Raw genomic sequence first — 25297 nt, 5'->3', positions numbered from 1 at the left:
ACCTCTGGTTGTGGGTTTATTTTCTGTGGATCGGGCTACGGGCCTCCTTACTGAACAAAAAATAGCACAATAGAGAACCCTCGGTCTCGTGACCCATTCATATAAATTATAAAACGTTGTCATTAGCGGTTTCGCCGAAACCCTAGTTACCACACAAGCTTACAGAGCTAAAATACATACACACAGGGAGTAGCAGCTTCAGCTTCTCAGTTTCGGAACGATGGTGAAAAATCTACATTCTCTCATTCTCAGTATCAATTTGATTTGAACCGTTCTCATCGATTTGTTGTTTCTGGTGATTAATTTTCGTTTTCGTTTTTGTGTGTTGAAGGCTGATGTGGATGCAGAGGTAGCGCCAACTGGAGTACCAAAGAAGAGGACGTTCAAGAAGTTCAGTTTCAGAGGCGTGGATCTCGATGCACTCTTGGACATGTCCACCGATGAACTCGTTAAGCTCTTCACTGCTCGTGCTCGCAGAAGGTACCTGTGTCAAACGTTTGCATTTGGATTTTGCATTTACGTGTTGAGGGTTTTAATTGTTTTTCGCTGTTGCAGGTTTCAGCGCGGTTTGACCCGCAAGCCTATGGCGCTCATCAAGAAGCTGCGTAAGGCGGTGAGTTTTCTATTTTTTAGTTTGAATGTTATTGATTCGTTATCTTTCTATATGATTGGCTTCGATTTTGATTATACCGTGCTAAGCATGAATAGTGTGATTGTTTTTTCTTGATGTGTTATGTGTCTATCTATTGTTTTTTCTTGATGTATTATGTGTCTTTCATACTTGGAAAATATGCTAAGTTATGGTTTTGATTCTTATAAATTGTGTGAAAAGTCCAGAATTTCCTAGAGTGTGAATACTCCTAGTGTTGATCTCTGTGACAGGGAGGAGAAACATGACCCTGTATAGCCAAAATTCAGTATATCTTTAACATCATTTGTTTTGTCGCAAGCTTTTTACCCTTTGACGTTTATTCAACTTAACTTGAAAGAGCTGTTTTCTTAGAGAGAGTTTTATGGCCTTAAAACAACACTGCTGTAACAAGAACATGGCATGTCAATTTTTGTCTCCCAATCACCTGTTTTGTCCAAGTGGCTGTTTAGTGTGTACCGAAAATATATTAGTATATGGCAGAACACATTGTGAGAATAAGGAAAATAAGTAGAAGGAAGAGTAAGTAGTAAGTTCTATGAAAAAAACTAAGGCGGTCTTGGTTTTGCAGTGAGGACTGAGGAAATAGTTTGTGTGGGCATGTTATACAAATTCCTTTTCTTCATCTTTAACTAGTGATTGTTTTCCTGTCTGGTTTGCTTGTGCCACCTTGCTAACTCTGAATATAGTATTGCTGAGTTGCAATATATTATGATAAATTTGCTGGCTGTAGTGAATAAAATGTTTGCACATTAATTACTTTGAAAAACTGTGCCATTGTTAATTTGCATTGGTATTGGTATTGGTCTGTTTTGTATGGATATGAATACTGTCTTGAACCAAATATTGTTTCTAATCATTCAACTGATGCCAATTGTTGAAACAGAAACGTGAGGCCCCGGCCGGTGAGAAGCCAGAGCCTGTGAGGACTCACCTCCGCAACATGATCATTGTTCCTGAGATGATTGGTAGCATCATTGGTGTTTACAATGGAAAGACTTTCAACCAAGTTGAAATCAAACCAGAAATGATTGGGCACTATCTAGCTGAGTTCTCAATCTCATACAAGCCTGTTAAGCACGGAAGACCCGGTATTGGTGCTACTCACTCTTCCAGGTTCATTCCTCTCAAGTGAAGAGATGTCACAAGGGCCCTATCCTTTTCTCTCGTGTTGAACTTTTGCTTGTTTTTCGGGATTTTTTTTAATATTTATTTTCTAGTTGATATTGCTTTACTTTTATGATATTAGTGAGCATAACTATGGATTCCAATTTTGTCTAGTGATGAACTTCCTGGATTTTGTTTTCTTTATTAAATAGTGTGCATGAGAAAATCATTTGATGAAGACCAAAAATACTTTTGATAAAATATGATGCGCTATTTCAGTAATCACTACCTCTTCCAAAGAATATCACACGAAATAGGTTCTTGAATCTGGAATGTAAGTTTTTATGCATACACCGGAGTTTGCGCAGGACAATTTATATTAGAGGCTAATTAGGTTAAACATGTCTACTGAAGTAAAACTAGATGGAAACATTTGCAATGACAATTGTACAACTTCTATAGTCACCAAATCACGCTGCTCGAGTGGAGTAGTAATCAATTAAACATTTTAAACGGCTCCACTGCACTGTATGGAACCGATATTGTCGGTCAATTTCCTCCTCGATCTTGAATTTTTTGTTGGCAACGAATCCATTTTCTGAATCCTTCACTTGCAAAACCCGAAAATCTTGCTCGTGAATTTGTTGAGTATAAAAATTAAATAAATACTCGAGGTAGGTTTGGGAGGTATCAATATTGTTACAAAGCAATATGTATGTAGTGGTAGTGAAGATGCAATCCTGCAAGAACTGAATTTAATTGAGAAGATTTATCAATCACAAAAAATTGACAGTCTAATCGAAATTTATCGATCACAATTTCTCCATAGATGTAGAATTGCCACAATGTTTTCAATTTTGCAGTTTATAAGGATTTTGTTAACCATATTTAATAAGAGTTTTTGGTATGTTTTAGTCATACTTTGGTAACCCTGAGAAAAGTGTGAGAGAAAGATGATTTCAAATAAGGTGAGTTTTTTAAATTTTGAAAACTTAATTAGATAATAAAAATGTTCCACATTATTAATATATCACAAATGTAACAAAAAAATATTTATTCTTAATGCACCTAAGAAGTTCTAGTTGATTTACTTTTACTGGAATGAATCATACAAATAGTATTTTTGAAAATATATAAATTATGTTTAGTTAATGTTTACAAACTCCGTCTATACTACACCAGCAATACATAGTCGATTCCAAGTTCGGATAAAGGATGAGGGTTGTGTTAGGCTTTCGACAGTCAACATAAAAACTTAGCCGAATCTTCATGACATGGATCAAAGACGTTATTGCTCTAAAGTTTGGTCGTTGCTCGGAGGCAACACGCTATATGACTCGCGTACAATGTCAAATGAGTAAGAGTCGTTGATCGGTGTCTGGATGTAGTGTTAAATGAGTAAGGGTTCCCGCATTTTCTTGAACTGATGAGTGTAAATAAGCTAGTTCATAAAGAAAAATGTAAAGGTAAAGGTCGGAGCGACTGAAGGTTGAGATTTGAGACATAGAACATAGGCACTATAATAGAAAAATTCATGGAGATGGTGGATACCATGACAAGAAGGAAGATTAATATCATGTGCCTATAAGAGACAAAATGGGTCGGCGCAAAGGTTAGGGAGTTGGATACCTCCGGATTCAAACTTTGTTATATAGGAAAGGTGAAGAATAAGAATGTGGTAGGTATTATCGTGGATAAGCAGAGGAAGAAGGACATAGTGGATATCAAGAGGGTGGAGGATCAGATCATCTCTATCAAACTTGTGTTGGAAGGAGGTAATTTTCATGTGATTAGCGCCTATGTACCACAAGTGGGTTCGGACGAGTAATAAAAGATAAGATTTTGGGAGGATCTAGAGAATTTGGTCCAAGACATACCTTCGGGAGATAAAATTTTCTTAAAAAGAGATTAAATGACCATGTTGAAAGAGAAGTAATTAGGTATGAAAATATTCATAGAGGCCACTTTTTCGGGGTGGTTAATACCAAGAGTAAAACTATTTCAGATTTTTCTTCAACCTTTGACCTCATTGCAAATACATCTTTTAAAAAGACAGACGAACATCTTATAACCTATAGAAGTGGCATGACAGGCTCTCAAATCGACTTCTTGTTGAGGAGAGTCGACCAAAAATTTTGTATTAATTATAAAATTATTCTGGGAGAGAGTTTAACAACACAACATCGGATGCTCATCATGGATTTTGCGTTGAGCAAAAGTTAAGAAAAAGACATCATACGAAGAGTCCATGGACGAAGTGGTGGCGGATGAAAGGTGAAGAATAAAGAAGCTTTCTAAGATGGGTAGGAGAAGAGGCAAAGTGGGAAGGGGATGGAAGCGTGGAGAAGATGTGGAGGGAGATGGTAGAAGTTATTAGAAGAACAGTAAAAATGTTTTTGGTGAATTTAGAGGGATAGGACTAAGAGACAAGGAGTCTTGGTGGTAGAATGCGAGTGTACGTGAAAAGATAAAGACAAAAAGAGAGTACTTTAAAGAGTGGTCTTTGTGCCGCAATGCAAATAATTGGAAAAAATATAAGGCGGCTAAGAAAGAGACAAAAGTGACTATAAGTGAAGCAAGAACAAGAACATATAAGGGTCTCTACCAGTTTTTCGGCACGAAGAAAGGAGAAAAAGGTATATATAGAATCGCAAAGAGCTGTGAAAGAAGAACGAGAGACTTGGATCAGGTTAAGTGCATAAAAGGATAAAGATGGAGAGGTTTTGGCTCAAGATGAGAAGATCAATAAAAGGTAAAAGAGCTACTTCTACGAGTTATTTAATAAAAGACAGAAGACTCTTTCAAGTCTTGGTCAGTTATGCACGAGGGAAGAAGATCAAAACTTTGACTACTATAAAAAGATTCGAAAATTCGAGGTAAAAGAGGCTTTAAAGTGGATGAAAAATGATAGGGCAGTAGGACCCGATAATATTCTGATTGAAATTTGGAAGGGCCTTGGAGAGAAAGGTATCAGTTGGTTAACCAAACTTTTTAATGAGATTTTAATGTCAAAGAAAATATTAGATGACTGGAGAAAGAACATCTTGGTACCTATCTACAAGAATAAGGGAAATATATAGAGTTGCAAAAACTATAGAGGGATCAAGCTCATGAACCATACCATGAAGTTATGGGAAAGGGTGATAGAACGAAGGTTGAGACAAGAGAAACAAGTAACAGAAAACCAATTTGGTTTTGTGTCAGGCAAATCCACCACTGAAGCTACATACCTGTTAAGAAGGATGATGAAGAGGTATCATAGTAATAAAAGGGATCTACATATGGTATTTATTGATTTAGACAAGCGTACGATGGGGTGTCAAGGAAGGTTTTAGAAAGAAAGAGAGTAAGGATCACATATATTCATACAATCAAAGACATGTATGATGGGCTACAACTAGTGTAAAAACTCAAGGTGGTGTAATAGAAAATTTTTTTATTGGTATAACCTAATAATATTATTATTAATTATCGTAATATTGGCAATTAAGACAATGATAATAACATTAATAATTATAGCTAGTAGTGATAATAATAATAATAATAAAAAAAAAGTATAAAAACAAAACGTTGCAAGAAGGATAATATTAACATGACTATCAGGTTAGCGTATATCTACATTTTTATTCTAATTGTTACAATAATACAATTTATTATTTGTGGGCCGCTTTCTATATTTTTGGATATTTTTATTTATTGTTTGGTTTTTTAAGGTAGCGTTTGGTTACTGTCCATGTTCCTGTAAGACATGGACACGGTACGTAACACACGTCTTTCGTTTGGTTTAGTAAGACACAAAAACTTGATAGATACGGGATGACATATATGGATATGAATACACAAAATTTGTGTACTACTTATAAGCTGGGACACTAAGACATAGACACAAGACACTAATTTTTTTCTTTTAAATTTTAATTTTAACCCTAAACCCTAATCACGTTTCTTCTTCTCTTCTCTTCCGTCTTCCGTCTTCCCTCTTCCCTCCTTCATCTTCTTCTGCCTCTATTATCTTCCTCAATCACTCCTCCCTCTGCCAGCATTCCTACCGCCATTCTTAGCCACTCCTTAAGATCTGTCACCCACCACTAAACAGTCGTGACATCCCTCATGAGTAGCAAGTCACTGCGCCGTTGCAGAGCCGTCATCGTCTATCCTCGTGACCCAGCACCTCATAGCGCCCGCCCCTTGCAACACAAGAACGCTCTTGCTACTCGTCTTTCTCCGTTTCACAACTGCCATCGCCTTCCAACAACTCGTAGCCATCATTGCCTTCTTCTCCCATTCTATTGCGGCCACCTCATCTCTCATTCTCTTGCTTTTTTTTTTTTTTTAATTTTGGTTGATTGTTACTGTGATTACTAGTTGCTTCTTTCTATCAATTTTCTTTGGGATAGGCAATAGTTATTGTTAAGAAATTTATTTTAAAATTTTTTGTTAATTATATATGATGATGATGATAGTCGTATTGATGATGATGGTGGTTGTAGATGTTGAGAGTGGTGGTGATAGTGGTGTTTTTGATAAGAATAAGTTTGATATTTGATATGAATAGAAATTTAGTGTATTGTTGTGTATATTATTACTAAACACAATAAAAAAAATTGTGTATGTGTATGTCTATGTATCTTTTGTGTCTTTGTTACCAACAGAGCCTAAGATCTCGATTATACTTTCTCCACCTAAAAAAATTCTCAAAAGTGGAGCTTAGTTTGAATAAAAGGTGGCCATAATCCCCAAAAATTTTATAAAATAATTAGTAGTTTTACCTTTATAAAAAAAGGTAGCTCACTTGGTTGAGGTTTGATGCTCTTAACTAATCGTGTTTGATGCCCATTCTCACCTTTCACACAAATATTTTACTTTTTTTTGTCAGAGTTTGGGGCTAGGAAAATCCAGCCCAAAAACAAAATAGTACAAGGCTTTCCTCTTTCATAATTATTATCTATCCTTTCTCTCAAACTAATAACTTTATCTTGCAATTACTTCAAATATTTTACTTTAAATATAATGATTAATGGTTGAAATGGGTTTTGACAAATTTTAACATAATTAAATTCAATATCATTGTAAAAATTAAAAGGTGGCATTATTGTATTCAATAAATATTAGTATTATTATATTTGTGTAAATTGATACAAAATTTTAAAGTTACAATCTTTAAAATTTTGATTTTTCAAACTAAGTTCTAAATAATTATATCCTTTTATATCATTTTTAAAAAATTAAGTATTTTATAATTTTTATCTTTATAATTATTTATTTATTATCATATTAGCACAATCTTAAAAATAATTATATTTATAAATTTTTTTAATATAAATACTATTATATAATTTTTACGTCAAAATTTTTGTCTGTCTCAAAATTTTTTTTCAAATTTTGCTATTAGATGTAGTTGACTTCACCTAATAAGACAAAATTTTGTTGTTGTTATTGTTAGTTAATATTTACATATATGAAATATTATTTTTGATATATATTTTATAAAAATAATAAATTTGGTGTGTATATGTACGATAGTTGATTTTTTAAATATTACTATAGTTTTTTTTTAGTGTAGTTGTGTTAGTCTTCTAAAATTGTAAAATATGAAATATATTACAATTTTTTAAATTTTAGTAATTTGAAATGGACACCAAAATTTAAAGTCTATTATCTAATACACAGACCAATACTCAAAGACAAGAGACTAATCAAATTAAGTTGCTCTAATAATTAATTTATTAATCTACTTAAATAAATGTAAAATATTTGAATTTTACTATGGCAAATTATATAAATTCTTAAATAAAATTCTAATTTACGACCCATTGAAACTCTCACTGGGGGCCATAGTAGTTGCTACTTCCTCGCACTACCTTCCCACTTCAACATAACTCAAATGCTCTTACTATGTAGTATGTACTTTCTAATCTATTTCATTAACCAAGTAACGAACCCGCTTCCATAACGCAATCTTCACCTTCGACTTCAAAAAACGACGCCGTATCTTCCGTATGACAAACCGCTCCCTCCTCCTCACCGGGATCAACCGGTAATAACTTCCAAAACCAAAATCCCAATCGCTTCTTCTCATCTTTAACTCTCCAATTCAAATGTTTCATTTCTTGTCTTTTTATTTTACTATCTTCATATTTTCTGTTTATAGAATCGGTCATGTATTCGGCGCGCGAAGCCCGTGGATCCCCGCGTCGGCTTCACGCGCTTCTTCTGCATCGTACGCGACAGAGGTGGAGTCGTTAAGGCATGAACGTGCCGGCGACGCGAAGAGGAATGGAATTCGGGAAGTGTTGAAATCGCGCAAACTGAGTCCGTTACACGCGCTTCAGCGTAACAGTTTTTCGCACTTTGAGCTCAGAAGCATTGCCAGGAGCTTCTTCAATTCGAAGCGCTACCTCCACGCGCTCGAGGTTTGGTTTTCTTCTTTAATGAACAGAATTTGTATGGAGACACATATTGACATATGGTGAATTGGTGATTTAACATTTAAGTTCAATTAAGTGTGAATTTCAGTTATTAAAGCCATTGTTAAAAGTAGTGTATAATGTCGCTCTGGAAATTCAGCAAATCATTTGATCAATGTATGAATCAAATCTCCAAAGTGTGCATCCAGAAACATTGATCCAAGGATGTATTGAGTTTCCAAAGCGACAAAGGGAGTATTTGAACTGTGACTATTACATATCAGTTATTACTGTGTTTAAATCTCTACTGTATACAGAAATAAAGGAACTGATCTACTACTATTCCAACAGCTAGCGCTTCAATTTTGGGGGGTGGGGGTTTGAGAATTGATGCCTGTGTTTATTATTTATCTGTTGAATACTGTTTGTTCCTTAGAAAGGCTTAAATTTATTTAGATTTTTGGTGCTGTACTTTTCTCTGTTTTTTCCTAATGTAATGCCTCTTGTTGACATAATGTTATTAGTCATGCTCATGCCTAAGATTTGTGGTAAATGTGCCTTTGAGTTAGAATTTGGACATTAAATTATAGCTAGTATGTTTTTTTTTTTTGGGGTCATCTAATGGAGTGGATGTGATACCTGAAGTGTTATTGATATCAATGATTGCTTACTTTTAGCCCCTTCAGTGTCGGATGAATATGCCATTGCAGAGCAGATTATGGGTTCACTAAGCATTTTAAATTGGTTGATTATTGTTTTGAACAGGTATTGAAATGGATGGAAAGCCAGAAGGATTTCTGTATGATCCCGGCTGATCATGCTATGAAATTGGAATTACTTGTTAAAAATTATGGTCTAATGGAAGCTGAAGAATACTTTCTCAGTATACCTGACACAGCTGCTAAGAAAGCTGCTTGTCTCCCGCTTCTTCATGCTTATGTAAGAGCTAGGGACACAAATAGAGCTGAGACTTTAATGGTGAAGCTCTATGAATTGGGGCTAGTGGTTAGCCCTCACCCTTACAATGAGATGATGAAATTGTATTTGGCTACATGTGAGTATATGAAGGTGCCCCTTGTTATCGAGCAGATGAAGCGAAATAGAATACCTTGCAATGTTCTGTCTTACAACCTTTGGATGAATGCTTGTGGTGAGGGAGGAAGACACGGGGTTGCAGCTGTAGAGAAGGTTTTTAGATTAATGCAAAATGATGTTAATGTTCAAGTGGGGTGGAGCAGTCTTGCTACTTTAGCAAATGTTTATATGAAAGCAGGGCAATCTGAGAAAGCCATTATGGTTCTAAAATTTGCTAAAGCAAAACTATCTACCTATAACCGTCTTGGTTACTTCTTCCTAATAACCTTGTACACCTCTTTGGGGAAAAAGGAGGAAGTCTTGCAGTCATGGGAAGCAAGTAAGGCGGTTTCTGGAAGAATTAGTTGTACCAACTATATTTGCATTCTAACATCTTTGGTGAAGCTCGGGGACATTGTACAAGCAAAGAGAATCTTCACTGAATGGGAATCTAATTGTCAAAAGTATGATATCAGAGTCTCTAATGTTCTTTTGGGTGCATATATGCGAAAAGGATTAATTGAAGAAGCCGAATCATTACATATCCACACTTTGGAGAAGGGTGGTAGTCCTAACTACAAGACTTGGGAGATTCTCATTGAAGGGTTTGTCAAAAGCCAAAAAATGGACAAGGCTATTGTTGCTATGAAGAGAGCTTTGGCAATGATGAAAGATTGTAACTGGAGGCCATCACATGGACTTATATTAGCTATTGCTGAGTATTTGGAGAAGCATAAAAATTTTGAATATGCAAATGAGTTTATAAGAGATATCCGTGATTTTGGTCTTGTAAATATATCACTGTACAAAATATTGCTTAGAATGCACCTTTCTGTTGGAAAACCTCCTTTCCGTATTCTTAAAATGATTGAGGAAGATAATATTGAGATGGACAATGAGGCTCTTGCAATTCTTAAAGCCTTTAATAGGTAGTAGATACTAGATAGTCATTCAGAGGCTAAAAGATGGATGATTTTGATGATGATGATGAGTTGGACTTTGAAACATCAAATATTCGAGGAACATGATGTTGAATCCAATACTCTTTATGGGATTTTAATTCTTCAGATTGCATAAAACAGGTAACATCATGCTTTCAAAGTTTTTGCTTTATTTTGATTTTGTATTTTAGGCTTTCTAGTGGATTTTTATTTATTTATTATTTTGGGGTGCTCCTATAATTCATGCTGCCTGAAGTGGCTATTCATATGAAGCAGAGATTTGTTGGCCATTACAGTGTTGGAACTGATACAAAATTGGCCACTTTGCTTGGTTAAAGAGACATATGCTATCTCATGTGATTTTACAAATTTGTGAACCATCTTCTGCAAAATGCCCCCTAAAAGCTAGTATGCTCTCTTCCACTTTTATTTTATTTTCATATTTATGGAAAAAAGAGTTGCCTTCAATCAAATTCAATACTAATGGATACATTTCTGTTATAAAAAAGAAAAATGGACTGCCCTTGAAACAGATAAAATTATTTCTTTCAATGTGAATGTCAATAACTTCTTTTAGAAATGATAAGCAATGGTTCAGAAGTTATAAGCATAGCCACCAGGAAAACACGGATTACATGGTTTTTTATTGGCTTTTGTTCCTTTATATCACCATAATAAATCCCTAATTTTGATCACTTATATTTGTTACATAACTTAGTAGAGAGTTGATCCTCCATGGTTGCAAAGTTTATTAAATATAATCTCTCTCATATGCAGGTAAAACTGTTGCTAGTGGAAGTGATGATGGCAAATACTGATAGACTCGTAAAAATGCTAAATGGTGATGAATCCAGTAACATTGTTTTCCCTATGATTTGGGGGTTTATTAGCCCCCCTCTTCTTTGTGTTTCCTTAAAAGATTTCGTTTCTTCATTATGCAGTTGTAGATTCTGTACAATGCCGCTCATCCATTTGATTTCATGGGTTGGCTTATATCCTCTATAATGAGTTCACGGGTGGTTCCATTTGCCCCTTGATCCATTTTGCTGATCCAGAAGGGTTCTAGGGTGCCTTTTTGGGAAGGTGAAAATTCATATGCAGATATCTTCATGTAAAATTGATAGTTAAAAATAATTAGATGATAATTTATTCATCTAACACTTTTCGATTATCAATTTCACGTGAAACTATTTGCACATGAGTAATGATATATGCACACTTTCTTAAACATCATCCTAATTATTCTCTAACTTCTCAAGGTATATATATATATATTAGAAAAAAAAGGTACTCAATATCTTGCCCGCTAAGAGACTAGAGAGTAGGAGGATAATTAGAGAATGGTTTAGGAGTATATATATTGAGAAGTTTAGAAATTGTGCTTTCTTTTTTTTATTATTTGAAAGTTGGGAATTGAAATGGGTATGTCTAGTACCTAACTCCTTGATTGGTACTAAAACCATCAAGGTGGAAGGTGCAAAGAATTTGATTATCCCAGTGTAGTTTAGTATGAATGTATTCGGATTTTTTTTTGGTGTCTAAGAATGAAAAAGAACAAGAAACACGAATATATTCACATTTGTATAATAATGCTAGTAAGCATTTTTTTTATAGAATTTAATTTTAATGCATGGTTAGTATAACTTCTTTTTATATATCTAGTATCAAGTAATTATGTATTTTTATGTATTATTTTTAAAGAAATTATTGTGAGTTAAACGCACCGATATTGGAAGACTAAATTATTAAAAATGTTTTTCGACCAAATAAGTATAAAATGTTTTATGCCAATACATCAATATTAAACCCCTTTCATCAAAATCTTTTAGGCCCTAGGTTTTATTATCTAGAGGTTTTTGTCAACGTTTATATCGTTTATTTATTGTGCAATTGTTGTACTACGGCGCATATTGCCTCTTGTATATATTTTTTGCCTAGTGAAGTTAAGAAAATTTTACCAAAAATAAAGATCGAAAAATGATTTAATGAAAAATAAAGGAAAAAACGAAAAAAGTATAAGTGCTGCTTGAGACTTTTGGGCCACAGTATTCCGCGTTGTGGTAAATCATATGCCTTTTAATATGGTTTACTCGAATTCAAACTTTAGTAAATGTGTCAAATAGTAAATATGAACATTTTAGTTGTGTAGGTGAATGCGTAGTGAAAAGTATGTTGCGGTGTTATAATACTTAAAACTGGGGTTGTCCAATCTATATAAAAAAGAAGAAGTTAAAACTAAGGGCTCAATCCATTTGATTAACAATGTACAAATGGGCTAAAAATAATAAATTCAACTGGTTTTTAAGCTTTTTTCATTTACATTTGCTGGAAAGTAGAAATTGTTGGTAAAGAAAATTGATAGCAACTCAATAGAAACTAGAAAGATTAAAGTGAAGCACTTTTTATGGGTGGTTTTGCACTTCGTTTTTCTTTAAGGATTTAATTGAATATAACATATAGACATACACTTAAGGAGATATAATTAGAGAATGGGAGGGAGTTTAAAAAAAGTGAGTTTTTCCTTTAATAAAATACCTAAACGAGGAAAACTTTTTTTTAATTAAAAAAAAGGGTAGAACAAAGAAAACCTGCTGCAAATATAAAAGGAAACCATAACTTTGTTTCTCTTTTATATACATATTTTAGTGTGATTATCTGTATGGTTTTAAAGAAATCAACGGTAAAAACCTAGGCTGCTTTTGTAGTTTGTGTTGTTTTGTTGTTTTAATTTTGTTTTCCAGTCTATCTCTGAGTCCAGGTACTTTGTTAAGTTATTTTATTTGCACATCGAAGATATTTTGATATGATATTTATTTAATATTTGTTTAATATATATATTTTGTATTTAATTGTGTTTTATTAAAGACAAATATTTTTTTAGAATATATTTAAACACACTTAAATATGATCAGTGTTTGACATATCCAACCTTATTTTTTAGCTGATGGTCTAGAAATAAAATTGAAAATAATATGTATTTTTAGTTATTAGACATATGTATAAGACTGAATTCATTCGATTTAGAATTTTTAAAAGAATTAGTACTAATTTTTAACTTTTTAAGGAATTTTGGCTGTAAATAACAGATTTTTTTCAATTTTTATAACTTGTCTATACGGAATCGAAGTTGAAAAGACCGAGAAATAGAATTATCTGATTTGACTCGTTCTCAATAGCCATGAGATGATCATCTTAGGGTAATTCTTTTATCGACAGATACTTTTATTAAACTCGTAATTTCTGAAGGATGATACAAAAATTATTTAAAATATTTTATATAATTATAAAGACAATAAAATATTTAAAAATTAATTTATACTTAATAAAATATTAAAATATTATTGTTATTTATTTTAAAAAACATAGAGAGAGACGCATGCATGCGCACACGTATCTTCGTGTGTAACAAAAATTTGAAATTAATTTGAGTATAAAGCTCGTTAAAGATAAACTTTTGTTGAATTTGAATTTTCGATATTTTTTAATTAAATTTTAAATATTTTTATTTTCAGGAGATTATTTTTTTATTTTATATTAAATGTTAGTTATCCAATATTTACTCTCAAATTTTCTCTTAATATATTCATGTATCCCGTGTCATTTCCTTTTCTCAATATGTCCCTCAGTGGTCAATAATTCAATATACCTTATTATAAGTTACAAGGAAACTAATAGTCTATTTTTCTATTATTAACATTAAAAACATCGCAACCGAAAGAAGCAAACAAACTATGCAATAAACTCTCACTAATTTATCTTTCGTCATCTTGTATTAAAAATCCCTTAATAGTTAATACGATTTTTTTTTTTTTTTTTGATTGGGAGTTAATACGAATGTTTAATATAATCTAGTGCTTGTTCCTGATTTGACCCTTTAATTATTGGTTTAATTAGTCTAACAATGATAGTGATGATACTGATAGACAATCCAAAATTAAATAGGTAGAGCCCATAGTTTTTGTTCCATCAAAGGTTATATATATATATTGGTGGAAATAATCATCAATCTGTTGAAACAAAAGTCTACCCTCATTTCATTCATTCTCGATCAGAACAAAACCATTATTACAATAATGCCTTTCATTTTTTTCTTCACATATCAAATCAAAATTGGACTTGTCACCAGATCCCTATTAGCAACATGTGTGCACTAAATTATAATTATTCATAAGTGAGGATTAGTGGGATAATCATTATTATAATTATTCACAAGTGATAAATCTTTAGATTATATCTTAATTTTTTCTATTTGTATGTTAGTGTAGAAATGTTTAGTAATATATTCTTCCTTTTCATGTTGTAAGCCATTTAAGTCATTATATTATTATAAGAGACTTTAAATTTCATCCTAATCCTAATTAAAATTCTAGACTAGATGTGCCCAATAAGGAAGAAATACTGAATATAATAAAAAAAAATTGATAGGGTTTATCTAGTCAAATTTACATTTTAAAATTAGGTGGGTTTAACATTCTAACTCTTGGTACTTATGATAAGTATTAAGTACAACTTTTATATACAATTAGAAATGAAGGAAAGAAAGACAAATAATTATCATTATTATGATTTGATCAAATATAAAATTGATTATAAAATTATTCTAAATAGTTATTCATTTGTATTGTGCACGATTTTTTGAGGTAATAAGTGTAAAAGTTAAATACTTTCATGTGACAATACATATGGAAATTATATATTTTTTTTAAATAATATAGCTTTCTAGTATGGATGTTCAAATCCAAACCGATCCAAATTAAACTGCTCATCCAATCTAATCCAAACCAAAACCGATTAAAACCGCACTAATTTGGATCTGATTGGATTTTATTTTTTACAAACCGTTGGATCGGATCGGATTTCGGATCTACTTTTCAAAACCAATCCAATCCAATCCAAACCGCACAATGTGCTATAATATTATTATTTTATTATTATATTTATAATTATACTTATAACATGTTTAATTTATTATATATTTTTATATTATTCATGTATTATTATTATTTAATAAATAGTTTATGTTCAAAATGTTATTTATTATTTATTTTAACTAACTTATAATTTTATTTCTATGTTATGTTATCGTTAGCTTTTTAAGATATTATTGAGACTTATTATGTCATTGTTAATTATTTAAAATTTGATGTTAAGACTTGTTATATGTATTTAATTTTTTTAAGAGTAAAGTATAGTTTTTGTCCCCAACGTTTGGGTAAGTCCTATTTGTGTCCCTAACGTTTAAATCGTCCTATTTGTATCTCAAACGTTTATAAAAGTGATTCAATGTTATCCTACTATCAATTATACTAACAAATCAGATTATACTTTTTAATTATTCTCACTTGGATGTATTCATTCTCAATTAGGTTTTACTTGGATGTATTCGATTTTAATATTATACACACTATTTGTGTTTAGATTCAATTATGTCCCTAGAAAAGTGAATTATGTAAATGTTGTAGAAATTAGTTTCAACTTTTGATGAGCTATTTTTCGGAGTAGATCATCGATTCTATCCCAGACATTTGTATTCTAACTTCAAGAATAGATTTTAAAACTCAAACTAAAGCGTTCATGATTTGTAATTGACGGCAGGATAACATTGAATCACTTTTACAAACGTTAGGGATACAAATAGGACGATTTAAATGTTAGGGACACAAATAGGATTTACCCTAAACGTTGGGGACAAAAATGATACTTTACTCTTTTTTTAATTTACAAAATCGCAAATCCAATCCAATCCAAACCGCTTGAAATTGGATCGGATCGGATCAGATTTTTTTTAAAACATCATCCAATCCAAACCGCACCGCAAATAAAATTAGTGTTCGGATCGGATGAGTTTTTGACTCAAAACCAATCCAAACCGCACCGCGAACACCCCTACTTTTACTTTCTAGTGATTAATTATGGTAATATAGCTTTGAGCATATAGGAAAAAATAATGTTATCATTGTAAATGCCTACTAGTGTTTTTATGGCAAGGTATTTAAAATCACAAAGCCTAAAATTTATTCTCTAAATAAAATGCTATGGTCGTGGACTATATATGGTGCATCATGCATTAGTGTAATTCAATAGTTCAAAATTGGTGTATGATAGATTGCTTAATAAACTTAAAATTTTATCATTAAATTAGTTTAAATAATACCCCAAATATATCTCAGTACATCTAAGACATTGATATCTATAAGTCTATAACAATATATAGGGGATTGTCTTTTTTGATATCTAAATTTATGTTTCCTATTTTAACCTTGATGCTATTTGCCTTAACTACTTTTTTAATTAATGGTCAAAAAATAATAATTATTAACGAGGCTAAAAGTGTGACTAGATCTGGTGGTCTCTTTCCCAATTCAAATTCTTAAGCAATTACTTTTCTTTTCTATTTTCATACCTTAACATTGGTATAGCGTGTGATATGAACATGGTTTAAAATGGAAATAAAAATTAATAGTTTTGATAGAATAGTGAAATTATAGATGAATTAAATTATTTGTTGAATATAAAATTGAAAAAAAAATGCCCATTATGTCTGTTTTAACTTTGTTACATATGGTAATGAAATAATTCCCCCCCCCCCTTTACCTTCTTTAATTCAAATTTCTTTATCGTATACATATTTTTTTAATATATATTTTTGAATAGTGTGTTATTTTTAAATCAATTTTCAAATTATCAATGTCAAATTTATAATTACATGAATAAAAAAATATTTAAAAATCTCTTTAATACAAAAAAAAAAATAAAAAGATTGAACGAACACAAGTGCTAGTCCTATAATAATAATATTGATAAGAATTGGTTTTGGATCCATGAATAATATATAGAGCATAATGCCCATATTGGTCCCCTAGCAAGTCACATGTTGTGCTTAGAAACTTCCACAAACCAAGATTGAGTTTCTATTAGGAGGAGCAACATATTCAATGAAGCTTTTACATGTAAGCATAGCAATTCAAGAAATAGTGGTGACACTTAGCTCATGTCTTCAATAGTCCAACCTCAATCATTACATATTGATCAATCAAGGAGCTATTCAATTCTTGACTTAATGGTCCAACATCAGCTTCAACTTACAATGCAACAATGCTAGTTATCCAATTTGTTGGTACTCCATTATAAGTACAAGGGTCCATGGTTTTTCTTGATTAAGCCTAAACATCCAATCTCTAAAGGAAATTTGTCTACATATCTTTAAGGGATTTTTCAATGCTTACCATGTTCCTTAGAAATTTAGAATCATTTTATAGGTAAGACATGGAGTTAATCTAATCAAACTAATAAAAAGTATAAATTTAAGTTAAAGTACTATTTTGTCCTCTAACGTTTGGTCAAATTCTTAATTTAGTCCCTAATATTTCAAATGTCCTATTTTTATCTCAAAAAATTTAAATAAGTTTAATATTATTCTACTATTAAATTTGACACAAATAATTAACAAATCTACATTATAAATTGTCAGAAAAACATATCTTGTCATTTAATAGGTGAATTGAGTTAAAGTTAATCTAATCAAACTGAAACAAAGGTAAGAACTTTAAGTTTTTAAAACACTAGACATAGTGAAAGATTTATATATTAAATTTTTTTTTTAACTATATAGTGCAAAATAACCATCAATTTAAGAATAAACTTGATAGGTAAATAACTAAATATACATTGAAAGACTAAATTAATGTTTACTAAACTATGTGAAAGTCAGATTAATGTCTTAAAGTGTTAAAAGAATAAGGTGAGAACCAAAATTTCAAGGAAAAAACTTGACACTTTTCAAAGGCATTCCATTCATTTAGAAAACCCTGAAAATGGTTATAACATGCTCAAGAAAGATTATATATCTTAAAGAAGAAAAAAAACAAAAAAAAGAAATAAAAAAAAGAGTTCTTGAGAATTGAAACTACCCCAATTTTACATACTTTTTCATTTTCTAAAATCAAAAGGCCTTGTTAGCCAAAATCTGCACCAAGAACAATATCATCAATCCATCCATCCATCAATCCCTGCTTGCATCACTCAAAATATGTACACAGCAGCATTCTGAAGCCAATGAATCTCACATCACAAGGTCTTTGACAAATTTGAATGAGGGCTTGATGTTGTTTTTGGTAAGCTCTCTCTCCAATGAAGTGGTTTCATGCATTTGCAGATTGTGTTGGTAACTTTGGATGGTTATGCTCTCCTTCATAGGTAACAATTAGCATTGTTGGCTCTTCCAAGCACCTCTCTACATGCTTCCTTGCAGGGCACCCTCTCATGCTGCTGCACTTGTAATATCCCCTGCAATTAACACAAACTATGCCTCAGTCTCATAAATTAATCTTATATATATTACATCAAACAAAAGAGCAATGACAAAAGTTCCAAGGTTTAATTTCGATGTACTGTCAGTATAAACTGTAAAACTGTTTTACACAAACTGTTTTACACTGACATCTAATCAAGTACTACCACGTAGATAAAAGTCGTTTCTCTTTCGGATTATGGTCATGCTACATGGCAACATCCGATTATCCGTAGAGACCAATTTTATCTATGTGGTTTATTGTTTACGGTTCAGGGTTTAGGATTTAGAATTTAGCCTAAGGACAATGGAAGGTGACTATTTCTAAGCTTCCCGGACCCCATTAGGTGGAAACCTTGTGTGTTGAACCGCCTTATTTCATGGCAGATGCTAGAATTGTTGATGCTAAAACATAAAATTGAAGTATATAATGTTCAAATCCACCTGAATACCAAAAAGGAAAAATTACAAACACACTAGCAACTCATATAGAACCACCACCATCACACACACACACACATATCCACCAAACAAAGTGCATCATGTGAGGTTACTTTTTTACTACTGAAAAAGAAAAAGTTTACACCATAAATGCACACCAAAAGAGCAAAAGGGTCAGAAATAGCCAAAATGGTTTCAGAAACTTTAGAAAAAGAACAGCACAATTATATGTTCATGTCCCACTTGAACCAGTCAAATCTCCAAAAGAAGAGAGTGAACAAACCTTGGGTGAGGAGAACCCTTGATTGGTTTCTGTCCATACTTCCTCCATGAATAATCATCAGGAGGTATATCTGCAAGTTTGTTGCTGATAGCTGGCACCTTAATTGATCTCTTCACTCTATGTTTCCTGCTTAGAACATATTGTTTGATTAATTCTCATTCTAAAGAACTCCATAAATTTAATAACAGACTTTAATGATTAATGACTAATTGGTATTACCTCTTCTTTGAGCAATGACATCTAGCACTGCTTCCACATTTCACACTGCCCTCGTCGCCCCTAGCGGAACATTTTCGCTTATGCTGTTGCGAATTTTGATCAGAAGAGAGTGGGGCTCCTATAAGATGGAAGGAACTTCCGTCCAGGTTCGCCACACTTCCGTCTATGCTCAAGGAAGAAATGAAAGACCTAGTAGTAGACGACATTGTCGGCGTGCAGCTAGTGCTGTCGAAATTGAGGTTTATGCCACTGTTGTTCCTTCGGAACATCATCTCAGCATGATTTTTCATTTGTTGCTGCTGCTGTTGCTGCTGCATCAACAACCTTTGTTGCTGAATTTGTTGCTGTTGAAGGAACTGATAGTGACTAGATGAAGAACCTTGTTGGTTAATAGTACTTTTGGCACTTGAGCTCAATTCCAAAGATGGATTCACCAAAGAAAGTGAGTTCCTAACCGTACTTGATCCCAATTCCTGAACTGAATTCTCATGAAGCATCACTACTTTCTTTGATTGATCATGGTTAAGGTTGTTGTTGTTGTTCTTGAAGCAATTCGGGTTATCTAAGAGTATGCTTTGAGAAAAGGGTACTTGAAGCTTTCTATGCTTCCTCACTCTTGCATGACCCAAACCATTTTGAAGCAAAGAAACAACTTTCTTGAACCTTAACACAGCTTCACCAGTTTCCACCATTAAATTCCTATTCTGAACTTGATCCCTTGGCTGAGACAAAATACTAAGAACTCTATGACAGCTTTCAACAGCTAATCTATTAGCTTGTTCAACTTCCTCCATTCTTAACTATCTAATTATCTATCTATCTATCTATCTATCTAAGTTAATCAAGAACTCTCAAATCAGAAGCTAAACATGCCTTAATACTAAAAAAACATGAACATCTGAGTTATCAACACAGATACCATACATTCAGCCATAAGTGGCATACAAAAAGACCCAGATATAAAGAATCCCATTTTTTTCAAAGGGAGCCACAAAAATAGGATTTTTCTTGTTCAAGTCTCAAAATTCCATCAAAGGTTGAAAAGGGTCAATTTTTTTTTCTTTTTTGTTTATGTTTTCTGTTGTTGGTAGAACAAACAAAGACCCTGGGATCAGAACTAACTAATAGGAGTTAGAAGAAATTGTAGCATATCTATATCTGCTTTAGAAAATAAATAAAAATAAAAAAATTCAACCCAATCTTATCTTCACTGAACCAAGGAAAAAAGAATAAGAAAGCACCAAAGCACAGACCTTTGATGCTGTCAAACCCTAGATTCTTGTTCTTCCATGGTTTTTGATATTGAAAAGTGTGTGAAAGAGAAGACTTTGCTTGGCTTGAGAATTCACACAACCATCACACACATATAACATAAGAATACAAAGCTTCCAACTTTAGACTATATATATAAAATATTAATATAAAAACTATATAATATAAAGTCCTAAGCAGCAAGGAAAATTAAAAATAAAATAATTATTTAATATTAATTTATTTCAGTTTATTTAAAATAAGCAAAGGGGGCAACAAGAGAAGAGAAGGGAAGAGAGGAGAAGAGAAAATGAAAACTGATGTCTCTGTCATAGATTCGAAGGTGGGTCCCAACCGAAGACCTTTGTTGTTATTCTTTTTTATTTTCATTTTCTTTTTCAGCTTTAATTAATCTTTTTTTTTTCTTTTCCTTAGACCTACCACCCGTTACAGCTTCACTTTTACAGTTACTTACTCCCACTCATTAATTGGAATTTATTTTTTGTTATTTAGGGGGGGAGGGGAACAGGTTAATTTTAAAAAATGATAGGATATTTTAGGAAAAATTTTAAGAGTATTTCAGTTATTTTAACCGTTGATTTTAATTAATATATATTATAGGAAGAGTTTTAAATATATCAAAAATATCGGTGTTCCAGTTATTTTAACCGCTAATCTAAATTATAAAAAATATATATAATATACATTAATTGAAATCAACGGTTAAAACAACTGGAATATCGGTGTTTTCAGTACATTTGAAAGTTTTCCTATATTATATATATTTTTTATAATTCAGATCAACGGTTAAATCAACTGAAACACCAATATTTCTAGTATACTTAAAACTCTTTTCATATTTTATACTTCTAAATATCTATTTTAAATTAATTATCACATTTACTTTTCTATATATATATATATATATATATGTGTGTGAATTTTAATATAATTATATTATGGTGACTATAATGACAATACAATAGTTATTAAAATTAAAGTTACACATTTATTTGTATTTTTTTAATTTTTTAAATAATACTTTTAAAAAATAGTATTTAATACTAAAAAATATTACTTTAATTTTAATATTTTTTAAAATATTATAATCATCGTATCTACAGTATAACACACACACGCATAACATATATATATATATACATACATACATACATATATATAAAATAAAGAATTGCTGTATTTGAATATTTCATATGTACTACTTTTCAAGATAATGAAAACTTTAAATACGAAATTAATTGAAATAGTAGTAATATATAAAAATATCTTGTTTATTTTGTTGACGCAACATATTAATAATTAATGGTAATATAACACATTTTTATATTAATATGTCTAAATTAATATCTCTTTTTTAATATTAAATTTCATATTATTATAAGAGTAATTTACATAAACAAAATATTTAAAGATTAAATTTACAAATAATTTATATAAATAAAATATTTGAAGATTAAATTTGCGTAAATATAATTTTTTGAAATAAACTACATTAGTATTCTAAATCAACTTGATGTAAATTACAGTAATTTATCATTTTCATGTAATTTTCTACACCCTATAACAGATTAGAAATAAATTCATTCAAACATAATCCGCTACACGCCTACACCCAACTGCGGATTAAGAGCAAATCCATTCAAACATAGTTCGTTACATTTAGCTGCGGATTAAGATTAGAAGAACTAAATTGTGTGATAAAAGTTGGGTGTATCAAATGTTTTATTTATGTAAATTATTTTTATTATAAAGTTTTATTTTTTTCGGTGTTTTAATTGGAATTGCCTTATGCTCTACGTACTTATTGGTGTTGATTAAATTAGTTTAATTAAACACTAAAACGTAATTAAATGATGAGTTAGGTTGTGTTCCTGTTTAGAGTGGGATCCTAGAGGATTCTGAGTCATTGAGAACTAAGATGAGTTTTATTGTTATTTTATTGTTGTTAAGTGTAGATAGTGAAAAGGGTCATAATAGTCTCAAGATACTAGTAATTAAGTATTTGTGATATAGTAATCGGTGTTGTTTTTATTATTATTTGTGTAAATATCTATTAGTTCATAAACTTTCTTTTTTCACTCTCTTTGATATAATGATATCTTATGTCAAGAATTCGTGATGAGATGTTATTATCGGATCTTAGGTTTTGATATAAAAACAAATTTTAATTATGGTTTACTTTTAGTTGAAGTTTGCTTAAATGACCGAAATATCTTATTAGGGTAATATGAAGTATATATAACTATTTTTAGATTATTAATCGCAATATAGTTTTGGAAATGTGAAAACTTACTTTATATTTTTTTTCGTTTTAATTCTACAATGTTATTGATATATAACTTATTATTATTATTATTATTATTATTATTATTATTATTATTATTGATATGACGGTTATAATTCGGCCATACTTTATAATTCGACAATAGACATTATAAGATCGGTTATCAACTAAACAGTCGGTCAGATAAAAATATCTTCTTACATCATTATTCTTCATTAAAAAGGGAAATATTTAAAATGCAATAATTGAATATTTCACCTTATAAAAAGGGAGGTAAGACATTTTTATATATACAAAGACATCTTAATAATCCATTAACTAACTTAAATGTCGGAATGCTTTTTGTAGGTACTGACAAATCGCATCCCTTTATTTACTTGAATTGAGGTATAACTCTGCTGAAGAAAAAAGCTCAAATTCATTCTACAGAAGATATATTCTGTTAATTTATAGTTTAATTACGCAAAAACAACTATTATTATTATTATTATTATTATTATTATTATTATTATTATTATTATTATTATTAAGAACTAGAAGAAATAAAAAACTCATTATTGCTTTATTTGGCCAAACATGTTCGTCAAGCCACATTTTTATTTATTATATATTTTTATATAATTAATAAACACAAAGAATTGTGGTTTTAAACTTTGTAAAGAATATATTATATATGAAGAGATAAAATAGTTGAACAATTGGACGTGAACTCAAATCATACATACACTTGTCATGAGCTGAACAAAAGGATAACGATATTATGATATAAAATAGTTATACTTATATATATAAATCAATTAAATCCAAAAATAAAGTATATAGAAAAACGTAAAAGTTATGGTGAGTTGGTGGCCATATTAAGTCAAATAATAGTGGACCCGTAAAGGGTTTTCCGTTTTCATAAGGAGATTAATTTAATTGGAATGTCAAATGTTTTTTCTTCTTCTTCTTCTTTCTTTTTTTTTTAAATGCTGTTTTTTTTAACTAGTAGTAATTTTGAGTTTGAATTTTTAATATAAAAAAACTAGTAGTGAAAGAAAAGTCAAGCTCTATGATGAGATTTCAAATCGTCCTTAGTATACATGTATATAATATAAGTGATTTTGACAAATAAATAAATAAATAATAAATCTTACGAAATGTTGGTAAACTCCATTTTTCTACATGTTGGGATTTTGAATTTAAATAGTAATTTTATAATAATTAAATTTATACTAAGTAAATAATTTATATTTGAGAAGATTTGTAAAATTATTATTCAATTCTATGATTTTTTTAAGTTATTAAATTTGTTTTTGTTATTTATATTAAGAAGGGTATATTCATGGATTTTGGTTAACATATTAAATTTCCAATGGATCACTATATATATCATCATTACATTACTCAAGCATTTCAAATAAAATAAATAACACTTTTCTCTTCTATAAAATGTTTAAATGATATTTTTATTTTTTCTATTTATAAAACATATTTTTATTTTTGTAAAATTAAAATAATATATTCCTTAAAACACTTGAACAAAATGTCTTTCAATAATAATTATAATTATATGTACATTAATGATAATTATTTAGATAATTTAAATAATAATATAAAATATATTTATTATTAATGTAAAAAAATTAATTTATTTTTAATATTTTATGATTAATAAAAGTATAAAATATAATAACATAAATCTAGCATGCACAATAAATTTCAAACGGAAACGCGTTTTGCTTTTGCATGCACTAATTAACAAATGAATTAGTCAAATGTAAATATATATTATTCTAGAAGGTCGACCATGGGCAATTGAAGAATTACTTATGATTATCATCATTATATATGGACAATTCTATAGGCCAAATTATTATGATCACAATCAAAGTTACGTTGTACATATATCCTTATCAGTTCATAATAATACTTATAATTATATACTAATTTTCAATATAAAATTGTGTACTTATAATTATAATTATTTGCTTTCACAAACTTTACGACCAAATATACTAACTTTAATAGAAAACTGCATTTAATTTTAAAAATAAGATAAGATAAAATATAAAAAAATTAGAAAAATTAATATTTTTATATTTTATTTAATAATAAATTAAAATAAATTATAAAAGTTTAATTTATTTTTATTTTTTATATAAAAAATTTAAAAAATATATATATATAATTATAAAAATTTGATAAAAGTAATAAAAAATAAAAAATAAATTATGTTTTTATTAGTGTTATTATATTTTTTTAATAAAAAATATAAAATACACTAATTTAATATTTTTTAATATTATTTTTATTTTTATTTTATCTGTTAAATATAATTTTATATGTTT

General features: G+C 30.3%; 3 protein-coding genes across 7 annotated transcripts; 2 read left to right on the top strand and 1 right to left on the bottom strand.

Moving 5' to 3' along the window:
- The first annotated feature begins 49 nt into the window (after positions 1 to 49).
- Positions 50 to 2003, top strand: LOC112737727 (small ribosomal subunit protein uS19x). Its single transcript, XM_025787791.3, has 4 exons — positions 50 to 223; positions 332 to 480; positions 556 to 613; positions 1536 to 2003. The coding sequence occupies exons 1-4, from the start codon at positions 221 to 223 to the stop codon at positions 1782 to 1784; spliced, it is 459 nt and encodes a 152-aa protein (XP_025643576.1). The 5' UTR covers positions 50 to 220; the 3' UTR covers positions 1785 to 2003.
- Positions 2004 to 7602: 5599 nt separating this feature from the next.
- Positions 7603 to 11809, top strand: LOC112737707 (pentatricopeptide repeat-containing protein At5g27460). Of its 5 annotated transcripts, none has more exons than XM_072206020.1 (6): positions 7603 to 7793; positions 7908 to 8169; positions 8929 to 10319; positions 10475 to 10586; positions 10956 to 11019; positions 11120 to 11809. In XM_072206020.1, the coding sequence occupies exons 1-3, from the start codon at positions 7756 to 7758 to the stop codon at positions 10168 to 10170; spliced, it is 1542 nt and encodes a 513-aa protein (XP_072062121.1). In that variant the 5' UTR covers positions 7603 to 7755; the 3' UTR covers positions 10171 to 10319; positions 10475 to 10586; positions 10956 to 11019; positions 11120 to 11809. The 5 variants fall into 5 exon arrangements, with proteins under 5 accessions (XP_072062121.1, XP_025643539.1, XP_072062117.1 ...); XM_025787754.3 differs by having other exon boundaries at positions 10455 to 10586; XM_072206016.1 differs by having other exon boundaries at positions 10435 to 10586.
- Positions 11810 to 17954: 6145 nt separating this feature from the next.
- Positions 17955 to 20995, bottom strand: LOC112737700 (probable WRKY transcription factor 21). The gene is made up of 3 exons (XM_025787731.3): positions 19412 to 20995; positions 19193 to 19318; positions 17955 to 18464 (listed from the first exon to the last, which is right to left on the bottom strand). The coding sequence occupies exons 1-3, from the start codon at positions 20203 to 20205 to the stop codon at positions 18320 to 18322; spliced, it is 1065 nt and encodes a 354-aa protein (XP_025643516.1). The 5' UTR covers positions 20206 to 20995; the 3' UTR covers positions 17955 to 18319.
- Positions 20996 to 25297: the final 4302 nt, after the last annotated feature.

This window comes from Arachis hypogaea, chromosome 2, assembly GCF_003086295.3.
Source record: "Arachis hypogaea cultivar Tifrunner chromosome 2, arahy.Tifrunner.gnm2.J5K5, whole genome shotgun sequence".
Classification (NCBI taxonomy): domain Eukaryota; kingdom Viridiplantae; phylum Streptophyta; class Magnoliopsida; order Fabales; family Fabaceae; genus Arachis; species Arachis hypogaea.
Note: the sequence above shows the minus strand (reverse complement) of the source record. Positions and strands in the feature narration are given on the sequence as shown.